Below are 22,537 nucleotides of genomic sequence, written 5' to 3'. Positions count from 1 at the left end.
TAGCTTAACGGCTGCGGCGGCCACCTGCACATCGCACTGTTGCCGCAGTGCCGTGACGAGCTCTTCCACTTCGGTGATCTCATCAATGTCCTTGACCTTCAGAGTCGCCTCGTGTGTCAGAGCCCTCACCTGCACACCGTCACCAAGGGCCTCTTCTGCCAGCCTCTTATAGGCGGCGCCCTTGTGCTCCTTCTGGCGCTTCAGCTCCAGGATCATCTCGCCCGTACGAGTATGTCTAATACTGCGTACGTCGGCTCCAAGACCGTCAAGCTTGGTGTCGCTTCGCATCATCTTCAAGACGTCCGAGTACTTGGACTGTTCCGTCTTGATTACGATCGCGTCCCCTTTCTCGCGCTTGGCACCTGCCCTCCTACGCCTTGGCTTGGCGTCCTGCGCTACTACCTGCGGATTCGCCTTCTTCTTCCTCTTCCCGGGGGGGGGGGGGGGGGGGGGGGTGTGCGTCAGGCCCCAGAACTTTCGTCCCTGCTGCCCTTTTTTGGTACTTTTGTGTAAAAGTGTAAGAGTGTACTTGTATTGGTGCAAGTATAAAAATTTATACACAATATCATGAATAATGCCACCTTCATCCGGGGTGGCACTGCTAGCTGAGACTCCCAATTTTCAGCAGTGCTGCAAGTCTTCTTGATAATGTGGTCTTCGGTTAAATGGATGTGCCAAGCAGTTTTAAAGAGTGTTACGTATGTTTGTCTGTGGTTGAACGCTAACTAAATGCTAATCCATTTCAGCTTGAAGCTCAATCAAACCCCAACACAAACGAGTTTGCTATAGGACAGTCCGAATCGTCTCCGCTCCGGCAACACTAACCTCTCCGGAGATTAGTAACGCGAAATTTGGCCATTTTCACCCCCTCCCTCCCCCACGCAACAACTTTAGTATGGGAAATTTTTAAATTTTGTATGGAGCGTAACACAGCTCTAGACCCCCTCCCTCCCCCTTTAGCGTTACGTAACATTTGAACGAACCCATGTTGGAAAATGCAAGGTAATGGGTAGTACGGTCATCGCCTATCTCGATGCGTGGGAAATTCAGGAAAGGAATCGCTCAAGAAGTAATAAAGTGTCGCTTTATTCCGGATCCTAGTACGGAGCTGAAACGAAATGTCAAATCAAATGGGGCTTGCTGTGTTAAATTTCTTGACCATTCCGTTCACGGAAAAATATTGCACTGAACGAAAATTACTTGAGCGATTCCGTTTGAAGTGCATACCTCACATAAGTTATGCAATAGACATTCTGAAGACCAGCTTGGGAAACCCCGGAAAGCCACTTGTTATGCTTGCTTCGATTTCCTGTGGTGTTTGGATTTTACGGGTGACTCACCACAGCTGCGGTCATTCACTTATTCGAGATTCGATAAACAGTGCGTAAATTTGGCTCAACACGTTCGGATTCTTCGATCAGCTTATAGTTGCTTTCTGATTGAGAGACTGGTACGATCGCTAGGAGCTAGGAAGATGTGCAAATTAGTGTGTTTTATAGTGTTGAACTTGCTAGGTTTGCCGGAGTTTACCTTACCTCAGGCAACGTATCAATGTGGCATCAGGCAGCACGGAGTCATTCATCTGGTCGGTAGGGGTTCGCAAGTGGAAGAGGGCCATTGGCCATGGCACGTGGCCGTGTATCAGAGGCTGAAAGGTGACGATCCGTTCGAGTACGGCTGTGGAGGAACTTTGGTCAACGAGAGGCACGTCCTGACGGCAGCTCATTGTGTAGTTAGGCGGACAGCTCGCAATCAGTTACCCGCAATTATGTACGAGATCGAGCTCCATTTAGGGCAGCACGAACTGTCGAAGGTAACCGATAGTGTTACCATTCGAGACGTCAGTAAGGCGCACGTTCATCCGGAATATGCACCAAATAGGAATGATATCGCTGTGCTAGAAATGCGATTGCCAGTGGAATACTCCGACACCGTGATTCCGATCTGTCTAGACCAAAAGGTGGACCGTGATCTACGAGATTTGGAAAATGAGTCCGGCTGGATCACAGGCTGGGGAAAGACAGAGAATGGAAACCTTTCGAATGTTCTTCGGACGGCGTCGATGCCCGTGGTCGGTTATATGAAATGCCTGAAGGACGATCCGGTATTCTATGGGCATATTTTGAATGAAAGTGTATTCTGCGCTGGAAACAAAAATGGTAGTCTGATAACTTTATATAGCGCATTTAGTTCACCACTGGACTATCGCACTAGTTTTCACGAGTGCGAAAACGCTAATAAAAGTGCGCGATTGCATCAAATCAACTCGGTGTCTTCAGAGCACTTGTTCTCCATAGATTGAAGAAATAGTGCGCCGAAGACATCAACCTGATTTGATGCAATCGCGCACTTTTATTTATGTTTTCGCACTTATAATGTCGCAGTTCGCAGTCCAGTAGTGAACTAAATGCGGTATATTACTTATAAGCAATCGAATTGAATTTTGTTCCGATTTAGAAACCAGCCCTGGACCGGGAGACAGTGGCGGTGGAATGTACATCAGTGATGGCGATCGTTGGATACTTATAGGAATCATTTCGCTCGGAAAGTATAACGAGTTAAGGCAAGAAGTGAACTTCTTCAAGTATATTGTGTTTGTCAACGTTCTACATCACTTGACTTGGATGAAGGAAGTTTTTGCCGAGAGTGACCCACCTCGCAAGGACAGAAGGCAGAAGCGGATCAGCGAGCAAGGTACTCGTACTTTTCATATGCCTGCTTTGGTTGATTCACGCAGAAGAAATATGGTGACAGTAAGCATATTTGAGGTAAGTTCAAACATATTGTCAATTTGTACTGGCTGCAAACTCAAAACTGTTTAAGACAAACATGATTTCAGATTGGAAATGTGTATTGGACCCTTGTATTTGACCCTCTCTCTCTCTCTTCTTGGCGTAACGTCCTCCTGGGACAAAGCCTGCTTCTCAGCTTAGTGTTCTATGAGCACTTCCACAGTTATTAACTGAGAGCTTCCTCTGCCAATGACCATTTTGCATGTGTACATCGTGTGGCAGGCACGAAGATACTCTATGCCCAAGGAAGTCAAGGAAATTTCCTTTACGAAAAGATCCTGGACCGACCGGGAATCGAACCCGTCACCCTCAGCATGGTCATGCTGAATACCCGTGCGTTTACCGCCTCGGCTATATGGGCCCTTGTACTTGAATCTGAAGGGTCTGTTCCAATTGGAGAATTGAAATTAATTTTTACTTAAACTTGACAGTTCGATAATTATTCCCTTAGGAGAACTGTCAAGTTTAAGTGTCGAACTGTCAAATTTAAGTAAAAATTAATTTTAATTCGCCAATTGGAACAGACCCTAAGTGTTCAAAATAATCACAATGAGCCTTTTCATTTGACGTCTGAAATCAGCTGATCAGCTGTTTAACAGTTCTTATATGGAGAAGAAGGGTTCGTGTTAGCGGCTATTTGTTACAAAAATAAAAGAAATTAATTATTATTAAAGGATAAACCTATCACGATACACATAAAACCTTACAAATGCACAAATTAGGTACATTACAAATTGACGCAGCACAACACATAACATAAATGTGCCCTGTTATCCAGATGGATAACTTCTTCCGACCACAGGATGACGAGGTTTCATGTATTGGTTTGTGTCCATCAGTCATCCTGGAATTGTAGTTTAGATGGCAGTTTGCCTTTTAGTTCACAGCATTTGTTGCTGTGTTCATAGCTTGGTTTTGTCTAGGACAACTAATCCTAATCGGGCATCCCGTTTCAGGGTTCGATATATGAGCTCTATGACTTGAAGTCTGTGCCAGGGAAAGGTTTACGTCTCTAGTAATTAATCGCGGCCCGAAATGGCCTGAATGTTGGCAATCGAAGTAGGATTGCAATTCATGGGCCTCTATTCTGCTAGAACCCTATAAATGTTAATTAATACTAGGGGAATATTTACAAGATAAAATTCAACATGTAACACAAAGGACGTAAGAATATTAAAGTTCGAACACATTAAACAATTTTTCTGTCTTATTAAATGTAACAAATATTTATACCCGTAACACAATCCAACGTTTGAGCAAGAATTTTTCGTGAATCGTTCGCCGATTCACGAAAAATTCAGCTCCCATATGCTTCATATCCTTCATAACAATAGTGTTAAGGCCATATGCTTAACACGACGATAAAGATAAATAACTTAACCTAAACTCAAAACAAAACCAAAACGAGTTGTGCTACCCGAAAGCCACAATGCTTTCCAGAAACGTAGCGGTGAACAGGACTAACTAGTCCCCAGAACACACCTCAACTCAAAACAACTAAAATGTTACCCGAAAGCCAAACTGCTTTCCAAATCACGTAACGAATCTTACTTCAACTAAACTTTACTTTTGTGGAGGTGCACTGTCCACAAAAATAAAATGGCCTTAAAACTGTAGTTACAATCCTTCTAACTGACTTTCATTTGCATACACGGGGTTTTTTAGTTGGGCGCCATGTTACAAAAAACAACATGAAACCCTACAAATGCAAGGGCCCCACGTTGGGCGCCATGTTACAAAAATAAAAGAAAATTAATTATTACAAAGTATTACCACTTCACGATACACAGAACCTTACAAATGTACAATTTAGGAACATCACAAATTGACGCTGCACTACACATAACATAAATGTGCCCTGTTATCCAGATGGATAACTCCTTCCGATCACAGGATGACGAGGTTTCATGTAAGGGTTTGTGTCCATCAGTCATCCTGGAATTGTATTTTAGTTGGCAGTTTGCCTTTTATATTTACTAGGTTTAATCACCGCATGACTTTATCATAATTAACTTTAATTGGCTTTTTTCGGTGATATGAATACTACTCAAAGTAAGAAGGAGTAAGGAAAGTAATGAAAGAATACGATGGATAGATACGCAAGCGAGCGATAAGAGAAATTGAACAGGAATTGAAATTAACAGAGGGCCATTGTTGAGCAACACAATCACAACGACGATCTTCTTGCCATGCGTTCTCGAGTTGAACGGCTAGGTAATAGTAGTTAGATGAATACTACTATCCCTAGACTGGCAAAAAGATCGTGGTTGTGATCTGTTAAATGTTGCTCGGCGGTATTTTCGGTTCTATCGATCGGTGGTACTTGTTCAGAGATTCATGACGAGCGAACGTTACTTATTGGATTTTTTCGCGTTTTCATCTCGCATGCTCCTATTGTACCCTAATGATCTTTATTGCGAACCGAAGTTTTATTGTGTTGCCGAAGTTTATTGTGTTGCTCAACAATGGCCCTCTGTTAATTTCAATTTCTGTTCAATTTCTCTTATCGCTCGCTTGCGTATCTATCCATCGTATTCTTTCATTACTTTCCTTACTCCCTCTTACTTTGAGTAGTATTCATATCACCGAAAAAAGCCAATTAAAGTTAATTATGAGTTTGCCTTTTAGTTCACAGCATTTGTCGCTGTGTTCATAGCTTGGTTTTGTCTAGGAAAACTAATCCTAATCGGGCATCCCGTTTCGGGTTTCGATACTAGAGCTCTATGACTTGAAGTCTGTGTCAGGGAAAGGTTTACGTATCTAGTACTTAATCGCGGCCCGAAATGGCCTGAATGTTGGCAATCGAAATAGGATTGCACTTCATTGGCCTCTATCCTGCCAGAACCCTATAAATGTTAATTAATACTAGGGTAATATTTACAAGTTAAAATTCAACATGTAGCACAAAGAACGAACGAATATTGAACTTTAAACACATTAAACAATTATTCTGTCTTATTATTGTAACAAATATTTATACCCGTAACATGTTGTTTAACCTTTGTAAACAAATGCATACACAGACCTGTAAATTTGTAGCCAGAACAAATTGACAATATGTTTTTTTTTCTCCAAATATGTTTCGTCGTGTTGGGTACTTCGTATACCGTTTACCTTCGTTGGTTTGAACGACACCTCATATAAACCAACGGGGTTTATTTTTAACCCACTAATGGATATCTGGGGTCCATTTGGATCCCAAATTGAATTCTCTATATCTTTTGATTCCGACGTTTTAGAATATTCGTGTCTTCGGCAAATTTGTTTGTTGAGTCATGCGCTATCTGGCGGTGAATTGACTAATTCGAAAGTTCCATACTAGATGGCGTCATTTGACATAAACAATTTAGTAGTTTAATGTCTTCAAGCGAAAATTTCGGAAGATCTGGAGCTTGTAGAAGCGTCACGTTAGTATGGGACACGCTTGTATGAATAAGTTAAATCCTCGCTCCAGTCGACTTTTTCGATCCCATTTAGGTCCCATATGAACTGTACAAAATTTCGGTACAATCGGTGAAACTATAATTTAGCGCAAGCGGTTCAAACTTGGCATAGGATTTACTATGGGAAAAGATACACTTTGAAACTACTGTAATTTTTTTCCTTCGCGTTTCCGAACTCAGGGCATGATTCTACACCAAAAACGATCATCAGCTTACCGAGTTCAAAAATGCTGTAAACTAGTGTTAGTGATCCAACGAACGGCTTTTTGTACATACCTGCTGCTGTTTCTGGGGGTGGTGATGACTCCCACCACCCCATGCAACAACGGCAGCAGCAGTGCTGCTGATAAAACAAAACAAAATGTCGTTCGTTGGATCACTACTCGGTAGTAAATCAATAACTTTTTCCACAAGCATCCAATTGTTTTGCGGTCTTCGAAGGAAAATTTCATAAATAAGTTTTCTACGAGAAGCGTTGATCGATTTGAATTAAGGAGACAAAGGGCAACCTCTGGGATTTTTTGTTTGAAAGTGTAACTTTTCCCATAGTAAATTCTATGCAAAGTTTGAACCGCTTGCGCTAAGTTATAGTTTCACCGATTGCGCTGAAATTTTGCAATAAAATAAGTCGACTGAAGCGAGAATTTCATATTTGTCCCATACTAGCGTCACGTCTTCGGGAAAATTGCTCAGTAAGTCATATACATATAATGGACCGATTGATTCGAAATTCCACCACTAGGTGGTGCTAGTGAGCATGTAAATTTTGTATCTGATATATCACAAGATCCTTATCACTTAGAAAGATGACGCCTTCGAGAAAGTTGTTGTGTTTGTCAATTACTCCCAGATGATGGGCCGTTTGATTTGAAACTCCACACATGGGTGGCGCTAGTGAGCATGCAAATTTTACATCTCACATATCTCAAGATCCTGATCACATAGAAAGATGGTGTGTTCGGCAAAGTTGTTTCATAGATCAAGAACTCACAGATGATGCAAAATTTGATTCAGAAATCCACACATAGATAGCTCCACTGAGTATGCAAATTTTATATTTCAAATATCCCAGGGTCCTAATAACTCTCTTACCGTTTCTACTGTCTTTATTAAAGTAGTAGTTTGGTAAGACAAGATAATGGATGGATAATGGTTTGATTCGGATCTCTGTCATTGGATGACGCTAGTGAGCATACAAGAATTCAGATTATTTAGTAAAATTGAAGATTCTGTAAATAAGTTGCAAGAACTTATTAATGATGAGTCGTTTTACTCTGAATTTTGCTCATAGATGGCGTCAGTGGGCATGCAATTTGTATATCTCATATAGCACAAGAGCCTGCAAGTCATAATCCCAGTGCACAATTTCTGCGTACACACAGAAAAAAAAATCACCACTCTGTGCACACGCAGAGTATTCACAGGGACTGTTAAAATATTTTGATGAACCCAACGCATACCAGTGGATCCCAGAAAAGGCTAAGAGACATCACATCTTGTGATATCAGAGACAAACAGATACAACAATAACACAATTTTTCACCCATATATCTCAGGGTTTTAATTACTTGAAGTGTTGATGTGCTCGGCAATACTATTAAGCTGGTCGAGAACTAACAGTTCATGGACCGTTTGATTTGAAATTTCACTAATAGGTGGCGCTTAAGAGCCTATATTTTTTTCTAACCTCAGGACGCTGGTTACTTAAAAAGATGGTTTCCACGGCAAAACTGTTTGGTGAGTTAAGAGCTTAAAGTTTGATGATGCAAAATTACAAATAGGTTACAAATATGTTGCAAATGATCAAAATTTCTAAAAAAATCATTCAACAATAGAATTTCCAATCCACTACGACTCCAGCGCTGCTCTCTCTCTTGCACACACCATCGAGTATGTTTGAAGATGCTATCCACACGGCCACAAGTTTGCCATGTAAGTAGAACAAACATATACCCACACATAGATTGTACTCATTGTCAATATGTTGTACAGCGTGAGCCACGACGCAAAAAGCAACTTATTCAACAAAATGGATAAGCCTGAAAGTTATGGCAATGAATCCTTAGATAAATGAGATATTTAATTTGCATTCTCGGTACCGCCTCCTACATGTGGAGTTCCGAATTATACGGTCGATTAACTGTAAGTCGTTGATCTACCCAACAACTTTGCCGAAGACTCCATGTTTCTTTGAGCTCAGAATCCTGAAATATATGACATATACAATTTGCATGCTGACCAATGCCATCTACGTATGGAGAATTTCCAAATTTAACGGCCCATGGTCAGTAAGTACTTGGCCTACGCAACAACTTTTCCGAAGACTCCATCTTTCTAAGTAATCAGAATCCCGCGATACATGAGATATATGATATATGCGTGCTCAGTAACGCCACCTATACGTGGAGTTCCAAATCAAACGCTACATCACCTATAAGTCCTTTACGTACCCAACAACTATGCCGGAGATATCATCTTTCTAGGTGCTCAAGATCCTGATACATATATGAAAAATATAATTTACACTATTAGTTGCGCCATCTATGTGTGAAATTTTCAAACAAACGGTCCATCATTAGTAAACACTTGACCTATAGGGTCAAACTACTTTGCCAAAGACACCAAATTTCTATGTGGTTAGGATCTTGATATACATGTGATCATATACTTAATACTTACATGCTCACTAGCGCCACCTATGTATGAAATTAATTACCAAACGGACCAGCATCAGTCAGTCCTTGAGCAACTCAACAACTTTGCCGAAGATTTCATCATTCTAGGTGATCAGGATCTTGAGATATATTAATATAAAATTTACACGCTCAGTAGCGCCATCTATGTGTGGAATTTTCAATCAAACGGTCCATCATGAGTAAACACTTTACCTAATAAACAACTTTGCTGAAGATACCAAAATTATCTGTGGTCAGGATCCTTGATATATATGTGCTCAAATACTGAATACTTACATGCTCACTAGCGCCACCCGTATATGAAATTATGAACTAAACGGTCCAGCATCTGTAAGTTCTTGACCAACCCAACAACTTTACTGAAGACATCGCTATTCTAATAAATCAGGATTATGCGATACAGAAGAATGAATTTGGGGTCCAAATGGACCCCAGGTTTCCGAAATGCACCATCATTTAAGGTTTCCTGTAGAGGGTTAATTAGAACTTCTTGTAAGCCTGTGAGTATCGAAAATCGCACCACAGACAGACGTTCTAGCTCGAACAAATTTATTCAAATTTTCTATGTAAATTTTCACTAGCGACACCTAGGCAACCGATTGCCACAGTGCAGTCGCGAGCAGTTGACAGTTTGAGAAACCACGTGCTTCCAGCCGCTTACTTACCACCCAATTCACCACCCACCGAAAAATAAAATCAAAACAAACACTGTCAAAATCATTCCTACATTTGCGTCACATTCACAAAGATTTCCCAATGCGAGTGAAGTTCATCCAAATGCAGTTTTATTCAAGCAAATCTATGTAACATATAAGTAATAATGTGTAAAATATTTTACAAGAGTCCTGCGCTAATTTGTGCAAAAGATTTTAAACATTAAATAAAAGTCATTTACTCTGCACAAATTATGTGGAAACATTATTAGCGTGCAACACGTGCGGTCTTTTCCCGCCATCCGGCTGGAAGACGACCGTAGTGATAGTTGTTGGTCGCAACGCACATGTGAGGCAGCGATTGAATATGAACGCCGCTAACGCCATCTGTTCGCTGATTGCCACTTGGCAATTTGTGGCGGCCATGTTTTTTACACAAGCTGCTGAGTCAAACTTGAACGTCTGTCTGCGATCGCACTGTTGCTAATGCTATTTAATATGGATACTATCTACTACCGTCTACTCCCATTGGTTTACCCGCATCTAATCTAAACAGTTTTTAATTTGACCCCCGCTAATCGGCACAACGTTCAAACTAAAAATAGTTTAAATGTCATTCTACTTATTGAACAGGGTGAAACGGAACGTAGAATCAAAACAAAACAGCAAATAAGGTTGCCAGCAGTGCGTCTTTCGATGCCTACACGGAACCGCCAAACTACCCAAAATTGAGTTCTTTTGACGCAATCCCATAGTTCGGCCCAATAAGCCAAATTTGAGTAAATCGATTAAACTCACACTAGGTAAATTGCCTTCACCTCCAGCAAAAACATTTACTCAAGAGTAGGTAAATTCAACCCAAGACCCCCCCTCATTCAACCCAAATTTGAGTAAACCTGCATTTACCCAAAATTGGCTTATTGGGCTCAAGGACCCCCGTTGGGTAGATGCATCTCTGTTTGTTTTTGACAACATCGGTGAGGGAACGAGGGAAAACAACCTAATTTTGGGTAACTAGTTTATTCGATATACTCAGCTTTGAGTAAAATCAACCCAAAAATTAGGTAGTTTGATTTCTCCGTGTATCCACCAATTTACGAGCGCTAATGGCCGCTTTTTGGTAGGGATAAGACGATTTGACCACAACAGACATCCAGGCTAGAACAAATTTCATTCGGAAAATTGTGTAAGGATTTGAATCTTTACTTGAGTAAGGTTGCAAACCAATACACGATGACAACACTAACTCCGCCAAACACCATATTGCCACAGTCAGTGGTGAATTGAAACATTTCAATTGGTGAAAAAATTAGTATGGGAAATTAACCGTTTGCAGCGCCACGATGTTGCCACTTGTGTTGCCGATTTCAAATGGCCGTTAAATTCCTTACACAGCTTCGGAACTGGACTTGGATGCCTGTTCTCTGTGATTTGACGTTTGGCTTGTGTCGTTAGACAGCTGATCGATAAGATCGATCATACAACTTATCGATCAGCTGTCAAACGACACAAGACAAACGTCAGACGATGTTATCCGTACCAGAAAGCGAGCATGATTGGGGCGGCTATTAGCGCTCGTAAATGGCTGGATAGGGTTACCAGAAGTTCAAATTAAAAATGAATCCCATTAGTTTGCATGAGGTACCGTTAAAACCAACGGGGGTAGACTATAGACACTATAGATACCATAGACTCGCGGAGGCGAAGGAAACTGTAGCCAAACGAGCTGTCAGTTCGTGTAGCCAAACGAGCATGACGTCATGATGTCAATAGCGACAATGGATTGCGTGACGTCATATTCTATCGGTACACTCTAAAATCGTATTGCTCAACCATGTCTCCGCGAGTCTATGGTATCTATAGTGTCTATAGGGTAGACGGTAAATAGATCGTGCCGGTGTTTTTGGGTGTGACGCTTTTTCACGATTTGAACGAAAGTGTTATAAAATCGACGTACAACCAACACCAATATTTCATTCATGGACGTGCTTAACATTTCTAATGCACTAAGTTGGAAACAGCTCGCTGACACAGCATACGATTTGGGTCATAAATAACTCCAATGCACAAGAAGGTTTAAACATATCGTTAATAATCCATTTGTTTCTCAATTATTTCTAGAATGTGAAAGATTTCAAAGTTTGGCAATAAAACATAGCAACGGTGATTGCGTCAATAACAGATACCGGCACGATGTGAGTATCTACCCCTATTTATTTCTACCGAACTTTCAACTTTGTTTTGCTATGCCCCAATTATTAGGTGTTGATATATGGCGCTGTCGATAACTTGGTATGCAATGGTGTTTTGGTAGAGGAAAACCACGTAATAACAACTTGCAGCTGTTTTCGGTGAGATTGGAAAATAGACCACACCCACCAGATTTGACCCGTTATCCATTTATTATTTATTATTATCTTTATTATTGAGATTTTCAGCCCTTGGCTGGCTTATCTCGTAAAAAGATATTTAATGGAGACTCTTATTACTAGCTGTTATTTTAAAATGGCGGTCATGTATGACGGTGGTTGTAAACTGAATAAATATAATTTAAAGTTAATTTTTTTTTATCCAAGTTCAAGGAAATTCATTTTGGAGTATCGGAATGCAGTAGTAGTGATCGACGCATATGGAAGTGTGGATATTTTGGAAATGTTCTGTCATCCAAAATACATCGGCTACGAGAAACCCTACGATATAGCTGTTATAAAGTTGAAAGCAAGTGCTTCTCTCAGTTACACCCTGATTCCTGCGTGTTTGGCAAGTAATTGGACTGAAAATCTATACGACATTCTCGTACAGACTTTGTTTGTCAGTAAACCGATCGGTAAACAAGCAAAACTTTTTTAAATATGTTTTTCCAATGTGTTAATTTTAGTATTGAAATTTTCCAGGTAAAAATATGACGCTTATCAAATCGGCAAACAACAGACTCACGTTGGAAAAGGAATGCACAATTGGAGATAAAGCTGAGCATCCATACGAACATATATTCAACAGGTCTGTTCGAACCGGGGAACTATGCGTTAACAGTTCTGATCATACGTTGTACAAAACTTACTCTAAATTAATTGAAAAAGCATCATCTGGCGCCGTACTACAGACGTTCAACAGGCGATCTTGCATGTCCACATTAGTTGGACTCCGGGTTCGTAATATCAAAAAGAATGAATTGCCTGGTCTATCATGGGTTGATACATACACACGAATTTCCTCCTATTTGGACTGGATTGAGCAGAGCATTTGGAATGTACAATCGAAAGGTAAGTAGTTTGCAGTCGAAGTTTGCCATTCATCAGCAAGTCTAACAGTGTCAACTGGGAGAAGGTCACACAGATCCAATATCTGTATGCGACTCTCGTTTGCCTGCTTGCGATCACCTACGGTGACCCGAAGCTAGCTCCTAACAACCAAACCAATGGCAGCCAGTACAATGATTTCTTTTTCGTTTTTAAAATTTAGATTTATTTGTTTGGAGGTTTCGTTTTGAAAATTGTTCTACTGTTTTCAGCAGACATACAGCTGCCCATGTTAGGATCAAAACCCAGGAACAAGACATACGCCGAATTCCGTTTTCAAAATAATGTTACAATTCTGCACTGGTGTTCGAAATCCAGTGCATTCGAATCGAGATGCAGTGGCACCGTTATCAGCGTGAAGCACGTTCTGACAGCGGCACAGTGCGTCGTGAATCACACCATCGGTAAACCATTGGCAGCGGATGCATTTCAACTACATTTCGGTGAGTACCGCACAGTAAACGAGTATATACGATACGTCAGCGAAGTTCATGTTCATCCGGAGTACTCGGTTAACGATATCGCCATACTGGTAACCAGCTGGCCGGTCAGAAAAACACAATATGCGGCACACACCAGTTTTATGAACAGCACAGATTATATGTATTCTGTAACTGCCGAAGTGTCCTTCAATGGGTGGAGTTTAGGGAAGACAGGCATCCAAAAGAATCAATCCGTAATCTACTTTACCGAGGGGAAATTAAGACAAGTATGTGTTGGAAAGGCGTCTACCTGTTTGAACATCTTTATTTTGGACCGCCAGGAATGTTTGGAAATCGGGCTGAGGCTCTTGCCAAACCAGTATTGCGCCGGTTATCCTAATGGTTAGATAAGATCTATTGAGAACTGAAAATTGTTTATCCATGTTTTTGTTTCTTTCGGTAGAGGAAGTGCGTATCACTGCTGACCATGGCTCTGGAATGCGGTTGTTTATCAATTCTACGTGGGTTTTGGCAGGAGTTGTATCATCAGAAATGAAAGGCCATGATAACAAAACCTACACAATTCTTACGAACGCTCAACCGTATATTTCGTGGATCGATGGGATCATGTCTAGCGGAACAACCGGAAAAACAAAAAGAATCAGCGAGAGAGGTACCTACTATCTGGTTATGGTCGTTTCATTTAAGCTTTACATTTTTTTTAAATATAGAATGCGAACGTTTTAGCAGCCATACAAAAAAACAAAGAGGAGCTTGTTGGAATTTATTTGGACATATTGTGAGTTAGGCATTAAAAAACAGGTTTCAATTTTTTACAATAATTTTCCTTTTTATAGGTCAGACTTTACGGTGCTTTTCGGAGATTTGTTTGCCTTGGTGTACTTGTGAAGGAGAATCGAATATTGACTTCTTGTCAATGCATACGGTATGATATTCCTCATCGGCAGGTTCTTATCCAATATCGCGCGGGATTCGATGAAGTCTGTGTAGTTTTGCTGCCATTGTTGCTTTAAGTCCATCTTGACGGACTCTGGTTCATTGTTGGGTGGTTTTGTAGGGTAGATTTTCGGTAGAAATAGGTTTGTTTTGAACTAAAATGATACAGTAAGGACCCGATTTTGTCAGCCCCTGGTAGCATTTTGGGCTGACAAAATCGGGACATTTTTTAAAATCATTTTTTTATTCATAAAAAATTGTTCTGAGCACGTCAGAGATAGTGTGGAGGGTCTGCTTTGGGTTCGTTCAAATATTACGTAACGCTAATGAGGGGGGGGGAGCCCAGCGCTGTGTTACGCTTCATACAAAATTTTAAAATTTCTCTTTCAAAAATAGTTACGAGGTGGATGGATAGCGGATAGGGTCTAAAATTGCCAAAATTTTGCGTTACGTAATATTTGAACGAACCTTTTGTGGAGAAAAAATCAAAAGGGTGTTAAGGACACAGAAAAAAAATGTATTTAGCAAAGTTAACATTCAGTGCTTTTTTACAGCAAAACTATTAAATCTTCTATTTCTTTTTCTTCTTGTCATAACATCCCTACTGGAACACAGCCTTCTCCTAGCTTATAGCAATTGTGGTCTACAGAAGACAGTTGACACTGGTTAGCGCAGTTTAAATCATAACTTCTAACTTTAGCTGTCAACGAATGAAAATGAACCAACATCTGATTGACAAGTATATACACTCAAACTGTCCGAATTGGCTACGTTTCCGCTGCCTTTCCACTTTAATTTCCAGAGCCTAATCTCTAAAGAATCTCTGAAGAAATCTTTGAAGAAATGTTCGGGGAAATTTTTAGAGAAACTACCGAAGGATATACGAAACGTAACCCTCAACACATTCCCGGAGAGATCCCGTAAGTAGTTTCTGCAAAAACCTTTAAGGGAGCTCCAGATAAATCAGTTAAGTAATTTCTGAAAGAATCCATACTGCAATCTCCGTAGAAATCTCTAGAGGCATTTATTTAGCATTTTCTGAAAAATCATTGAAAGAATCCCTATTGCAATCTTTCAAGAAATCTCCTTAAGAAATCCATGGAGGAATTCCTGTAAAAAGTACTGGAGAAATATCAGGAGCAGTTTAAAGAGAAACCATAGCAAAAATGAATTGTTAAAGTCTAGCATACATTCCAGAAAAATTTAAAACAACATTTTCTAAAGGAATTTCAGAAGCAATACCAAGGGATTTTTGTAAAGAAATACAAAGAGGTAAGGGAAAAATCTCAAGCGGGACCTCCGGGAAATCCATAGAGGATGCCCAATTGGGAAATCTAACAGAGGAATCATAGTGAAATCTCTAGAGGAATTTTTGTATGAGTAATAACTGAAGGCATTAATAGAGGAACAGTTTTCGAAATTCCTAGAAGGATCCCTGAAGGAACCCTAAAAGGAATTCTTGAAAAAAAAAACCCTAGGATAATCGCAAGATTTATTCATCAGTAGGTTGGCTCCAGGGGCACGTTCTCTTCCATTTGGGAAATGTGTGCCTTGCGTAAATTTATTCATGGACTAATGCACGCAGTAATTCATATAGGAATTATTTCAGAAATATCTACAGAATACTCTGAATATATAACCAGAGGAGAATTTTTGTAGGAATCTCAACAGGAGTTAGTCAACCTGGGGGTATCATAGGAAGAATGCATGAACACTTCTTAGGGAAATATCTGAAAAGGTTCTTATAGAAATTTCCAGAAAATTTCTTGGAGGAACTCCAGCAGAAGTTCATGGACTATCCAAACAGATATGTATGGAGAAATGTCAGCAGGATGTCTTGAAAGAATCGCTAGAAAATCCCTGGGTAAATCCACGTAGCAAATGTAGGAGGAATTATTGGAGATATCCTTGGAGAAACCCCTAGATACATAGCTGTAGAGGTTCATGTAGAAAATTTTTGAATAAAAAAAAATGCTGTAAGAATATCAGCAAAACTTTTGTAGGAATCCTAGCTTATTCAAAAAAATAAGAAAAGCTTCTGGAGAAATCACAGGAGGAATGCCTGAAAAATTCTTAAAGAGACATACCTTAATGAATCGTTAAAAAAATCCCGGAAGAATTTCTTTAAAACTTCTGGCGGAATTCTTGGAGAAATACCAGCAAAAATTCCTACAAGAAACCCCGCAAAAGTTCTTGAAAGAAACACAGCAAGATTTTTTTGGGGAATCCCATCTCGAATTTATTAGGGGTTTCTAATGAATACAATTCTGACAACAATTTTTGAAGCAATCCAAGCAGGAAATCTACAATACAAATCTCATAATAAATCTAGTCCAACATGTAAAAAGGACGGAACAACCATTGCATTCTCAACTTCTCCCACCCCGTCTAGGCGTATTTCAATTTATTTGTGCAAATTTATCCCGTTATCAGATAGAGGTCAGTCTGCTCTATCTGTTACTGGTCAGAGATTACATCAAAAATGGTCCATGTGCTCACAAGGAAAGGAGAAGCAAAAATTCGAAATGGTTGCGCCCTTTTCAAATGTTAGTCTATCTGAATCAATCTAAACAAGTAAACCTAGAGGAATCCCAGAGATGCCGGAAAGAAGTAAATGGATTGACTTGTAATCACAACAACAGGCAGCGTTTATTGTTTGTTCTGTTCCTTAAGAAATTCAGAAGAATAGTCTTTAAGCCCATATAGCCGATGTGGTAAGCGCTGATTGCACGTGCAAAACCATGTTGAGGGTGAGGAGTTTGATTCCCGGTTAGCTCAGAATCCATTTTATAATCGATAGATCCTTAACCACCTTGTGTATAAAATATCTTCATGACTACCACACGATATACAGTGTATCAAACAATTGTCCGTACAGCAAATTTTTTGTCAAAAAAATTTTTCATTCCAATGTTTATAACTTTTTTATACGTCAATCTAAAACGCTGAAATTTTGACCGATCATACACCATATATTGAAGCTCCATAGGTAAAATTTTGAGCGAGATCGAATACGTTTTCTGAAAGGAGTAGTGTGCGGTTGTTCGGCAGCAGCAAAGTTTCGCGCGCTCGCTTTGCTAGATTTTTGCGATTATTTTTCCTCTTCCCTCTGCGGGGCTCCGACGACGGGACGCCAAGCAGTCAGTAGTGTGCGGTAGTTCGGCAGCAGCAAAGTTTCGCGCGCTCGCTTTGCTAGATTTGCGATTTTTTTTCCTCTTCTCTCTGCGGGGCTCCGACGACGGGACGCCAAGCAGTCAGTAGTGTGCGGTAGTTGGGCAGCAGCAAAGTTTCGCGCGCTCGCTTTGCTAGATTTTTGCGAGAGTGAGTTTTTGGAGGCAAAGTGTACAGGCCGCGTTTTCATTCGGTCGTCGTCGTCGTCTATTTGACTGCTCATCTTCGTACGGGGCGATTTATGATACGATAAATGCAACAAACAACATTTTTTGCGATTTTAGTCAACAGACATTGAAATGTTCGTCACGTCAAGTGTCGACCCAAGTTCCAAAGCCACGTTGATTCAAATCACTTTATTTTCTCTTTCTTTATTTTTCGCACTTCGAAAACTATCTGAATGGTTCGTCATCTTCGATGTCGGCATGTGTTTTGTTTTAGTCCAAATGAAAATAAGTGGTTTGATATTAATAGGGTTGCATGAATCACTCCACTTACCAAAGTGAACTCATATCATGCGCCCTTTCCCCTCCCCACTAACAAAAAGTCCTTCCCATGACAGACGTGGAGACGCAGAGGTGATCTCGGTCTTTAGTAAGCAACGCACGTCATAATAACATTCCTTTCCTTCCTCGATGACCGTAAGGACGTGGCCGGCGCCGTTATTGACCTAATAAAGTTTGGAATTCTCGAAGATGCACATTGAGGACGGTAAGCTACTCCCAAGCTCCGTCTGTTGGTTCCTTGTGCAACTTCGATTGTTCTGGTCAATCACGGAGTAGCAACTACGAATAGTACGGTCATCTATGCTCATGCTCATGCTCAGATCGAATACGTTTTCTGAAAGTATAGAACTTTTAGTAAAACTTATGAGATTTTTGAAGACATTTTTAAAACATTATATCTCAATATGTACTCGATGAAACTTTTCCAATTTTTTTTGTGTTGCAGCTTAAACCTAAGGCTCTTATATGCAGCTTCGTTTGAGGTTTTATATTCACTACAAAAAATATGAAAAATTTGCTTATGTAGTTGATGATATTTAAAAAATACCATATTTTGCACTTATAATCTGTCAAACGTTTTCCACCAATAAAAGTGCATTAACTGAACGAAAAATGCATAGGACCTACTCTTCATATGTAGTTTAGTAGGTTCTGTATAAAAATATTACATTAAGAGAGTTTAAAAAAGTTGAAAACACTTGGCACTTTTATTGATTAAAATACGATACATTTCCAAGTAATTCTCTGAACATATACAGATTTTTCATATTTTTTGTATTAAATATTGAACCTCAAACGAAGCTGCATATGAAAGCCTTAGGTATAACCTGTAACACAAAACAAGATTGAAAAAGTTTCAACAAGTACATATTGAGATATAATGTTTTAAAAATGTGTTCAAAAATCTTATAAGTTTTACTAAAAGTTCTATAACTTTCAGAAAACTTATTCGATTTCGCTCTAAATTTTACCAATGGAGCTTCAATATATGGTTTATGATTGGTCGAAATGTCAGCGTTTGTGATTGACGTATAAAAAAGTTATAAACATTTGAATGAAAAACTATTTTGACCAAAAAATTGCTGTACGGACAATTGTTTGATACACTGTATGTACAAATGTAAAATAAACATTGGCTGTGGGGGATCCTAGTTAAATATTTTAAGAATTCTCGTAAAATAGGCTGAGGAGCAGGCCGTGTCCAAGTTGGAACGTTACGCCAAGAAGAGAGAGAACTGGAATCCTTTAGCAACTTAAAACAATATTGGTTCTAAACATTGGCGAGGGTTTGGTGCTAAAATTGCCTCAATGTGGTAGTTTGCAAAACAAGTTTGGCCATTTTCAATAGTTACACGAGTTTTGTTCATTGCGTAATTTTTCTATGGCGCCTAAAGACATCAGCTGCATTTATAATGATTATAAAATCGAAATTCTGAATGAAATACAAATTTATTTTTTTTACTTCAAAAAAGGCTGACAAAATCGGGTCAAAAAGCTGACAAAATCGGGGGTAGACAAAATCGGGGGTAGACAAAATCGGGGGTAGACAAAATCGGGGGTAGACAAAATCGGGGGCTGACAAAATCGGGTCCCCACTGTAGTTGACTTTTCGTTAAACAAATTAGTAGTTTGCTTCAACCGTCAAGCCGGTTATATCCAACCAAAATTTCAGTTTGTTACCTGAACCGAAACAAACTACACTTCAGTAAAGACAAACATCTTGCTGTAGATGAAAACAGCAAATCTTTGGTTTGAAACTACAAATACTGTTTATAACTTTTTTGATACTTCGGGCAGTCGAAACAACAAATTTTTTAAGACTGTATCAAACCAAAACCAATGGTTTGGAACAAACAAAATGTGGGTTAAAACTACTATTTTGTTAGTTTGGACACAGACAAACAGACGTAACACTTGCGAAATTTCCATCGAACACACTTTTAACGATCATTTTAAATTTTCATAGTAGTGGCTTTCACAACCAGAGGCGCGCGCATCGTTTTTCTATGCGTTTGACGTTCCACACTAGCGCCTTCTGTTGACGAAACTGCACAACACAGTGAATCGTGCAACTTTTCCACCAGGTGATGGTAGTGTGAACTGGACGATGGATTTCTATAAAAATCGTTCAAGGTGTTACGTCTGTTTGTCTGTGATGCATCGATCATGATGTGCAATCCCAGCTTTTTTTTCAAGATGGTTTTCACTGAACGCAATCTGTTATCGTGCTATTTTGAGAGAACGGACGATAAAACCTCTTGATTACTGATGACGGTGAGGTGGGAAAATTGACAGTAAAACAACCCAACAAATCGGTTTGTTTTGAACTAAAATGACAGTAGACTTTTTGTCAAACAAATTAGTTGTTTGCTTCAACCGTCAAGCCGGTTGTATCTAACCAAAATTTCAGTTTGTTACCTGAACCGAAACAAACTACACTTCAGTAAAGACAAACATCTTGCTGTAGATGAAAACAACAAATCTTTGGTTTGAAACTACAAATACTGTTTATAACTTTTTTGATACTTTGGGCAGTAGAAACAACTAATTATTAAGATTGTATCATACCAAAACCAATGGTTTGAAACAAACAAAATGTGGGTTAAAACTACTATTTTGTTAGTTTGGAGATCAACAAACGTGTTTGTTGTTTCAAACTGGATTGATTTTTCTCCGTGATATTGAATGCTTCCAGTTGGCGCCAGCAGTGAAAAGTGTGGTTAAGAACCTTTATATCATTTTGTTTCCGGCGCTGACAGCTTGGCGGCGACACCATCGTTTGTATTCAATCCTCGTTGTCTCTGGTACTCTCGGTTGTCAACATACTGAAACTTTCACCGCAAGCTCACGGAAGAATGGTAGTCAAGAACTGTTTCGGCGAGAAATTTCGATTTTACTATCACACAAATAAACCATCTGTTGTGTTCTCAGTTTGGAATGCCGATCTACTGTACACGTTCCGGGAGATTTCACTTTATTGGGTCAATAACGGCGCCGGCCACTTCCTTACAACCGTTGCTATTTCTGCGATTTACTTTAAGCGATTTTTCGCGCATAGAAGCTAGCGCCACATTGGTCGATGCGGAGAGTAGGAAAACAGCCAAAGCATTTAATTCATTGAGGATCTCCAAGATTTTTCCACTTTTCAGCACGCACTCCCTTTGATGAACCTAATGTTTAATTACTATCTCGTTATTTTTCCTCGAAATAATGATCTGCTGGATTTTTGGCTTTTCGTTTCCGAGACTTATTTCCAAATTTAAGTCTGTATATTCCCATGATGATTATTAATTGATTTCAAAATCATGACATGTTTATCGTTCACTTTGTCAGGGGACCGAACCGACCGTCAAGAGCAAAACTTCAGAATGCCACATTGGTGGATATTTCAAAAATGGTTTGCCATCCGGACTACAACTCCACCAGTTTTCAGCACGATGTGGCAGTTCTTGCCCTAGCGACACCGGTCGTTCCGGAGTCCGTGGAGATTGCCTGCTTGGCGAACGTCGGTACAGAACATCTCCAGAACGCCGTGGTACAAACCGCGTCCTTTCAAAAATCCATGTGTGAGTATTTTAGGTCAATAATTTTACGGTAACTTGTATTTATTCCAATTTCAGGGACATCAACCGACTATAGAGCCTCATATGAGTACTTCGGTACAGAGGAAGAATGCTATGAAGCATTGCAACCACGTTATAATGACACTTTCTTGAAGCCTGGTCGAACTTGTGTGATCAACGACCAATTTAAAAAGGCCAAATTTAGCGGAAGTTTTTTCCATTCCATCGACAACCGAGACTGTACTTTCACAGTGATCGCAGTTGGAAGCTTTGCCGTACACAATCCCGACATCGTTCCTGGATGGGCCGATACGAAGATCAACATTGGGATTGTGCATCGCGTTGCCTACTATCTGGACTGGATCGAGCAGGCCGTCTGGGAGGAAGAGTTCGCGATAAAGCACAAGTGGAAGTTAGTAAATAAGGCGAGAAACATTCAAGGGAATGCCTTGAGCTTCACTGTGTTATTTTTGGGCGTTCGACTTTTGGCGTATTCCTATTAAGCTACACGAGTTTTTTTGGGTCTCCAGTTAGCGTAGTGGTTAAGGCTATGGATCGCCATTCCGGAGACGGCGGGTTCGATTCCCGTTCCAGTCGGGAAAATTTTCTCGATTCCCTGGGCATAGCGTATCATTGTACTTGCCTCACAATATACAAATTCATGCAATGACAGGCAAAGAAAGCCCTTCAACTAATAACTGTGGAAGTGCTTAAAGAACACTAAGTTGAAGCAAGGCAGGCCAAGTCCCAGTGGGGACGTAGAGCCATAAAAAAAGACTTTTTTTTTAAATTTAGTGTCAGTATTTTTTTAAATTAGTCGTTATTGATATGTTTATTTATTTTATTTTCGTTTTAGGTTAAGTCCAATGTAGACTAATTCACTAATTTATTTAATAATTACCGGCAACACTAATGAAATTCAGTCGAGTCAAACAAGATGTTTGAGCATTGGTTTTTTATTTCCCCTGTTCGGGACATAACCACTGCGACCATTGTAGTATACCCACCCTGATAAAAAATATCATAAAAATACGA

At 39.8% G+C, this 22,537-nt stretch overlaps 1 protein-coding gene across 1 annotated transcript; it reads left to right on the top strand.

Annotated features, from left to right (window-relative positions):
- The first annotated feature begins 466 nt into the window (after positions 1-466).
- LOC134288638 (uncharacterized) lies at positions 467-22,260 on the top strand. The gene is given in 11 exon segments (XM_062854043.1): positions 467-2,159; positions 2,458-2,694; positions 11,706-11,779; positions 11,847-11,935; positions 12,167-12,411; positions 12,479-12,847; positions 13,063-13,707; positions 13,769-13,978; positions 14,037-14,104; positions 14,163-14,251; positions 21,273-22,260. Coding segments are annotated over 11 exon segments (3,444 nt in total). The 5' UTR covers positions 467-1,474; the 3' UTR covers positions 22,006-22,260.
- Positions 22,261-22,537: the final 277 nt, after the last annotated feature.

Source organism: Aedes albopictus, chromosome 1, assembly GCF_035046485.1.
Source record: "Aedes albopictus strain Foshan chromosome 1, AalbF5, whole genome shotgun sequence".
NCBI classification, from domain to species: Eukaryota; Metazoa; Arthropoda; class Insecta; order Diptera; family Culicidae; genus Aedes; species Aedes albopictus.
The sequence above is the reverse complement of the archived record's forward strand: the minus strand, read 5'-3'. Positions and strand labels throughout refer to the sequence as shown.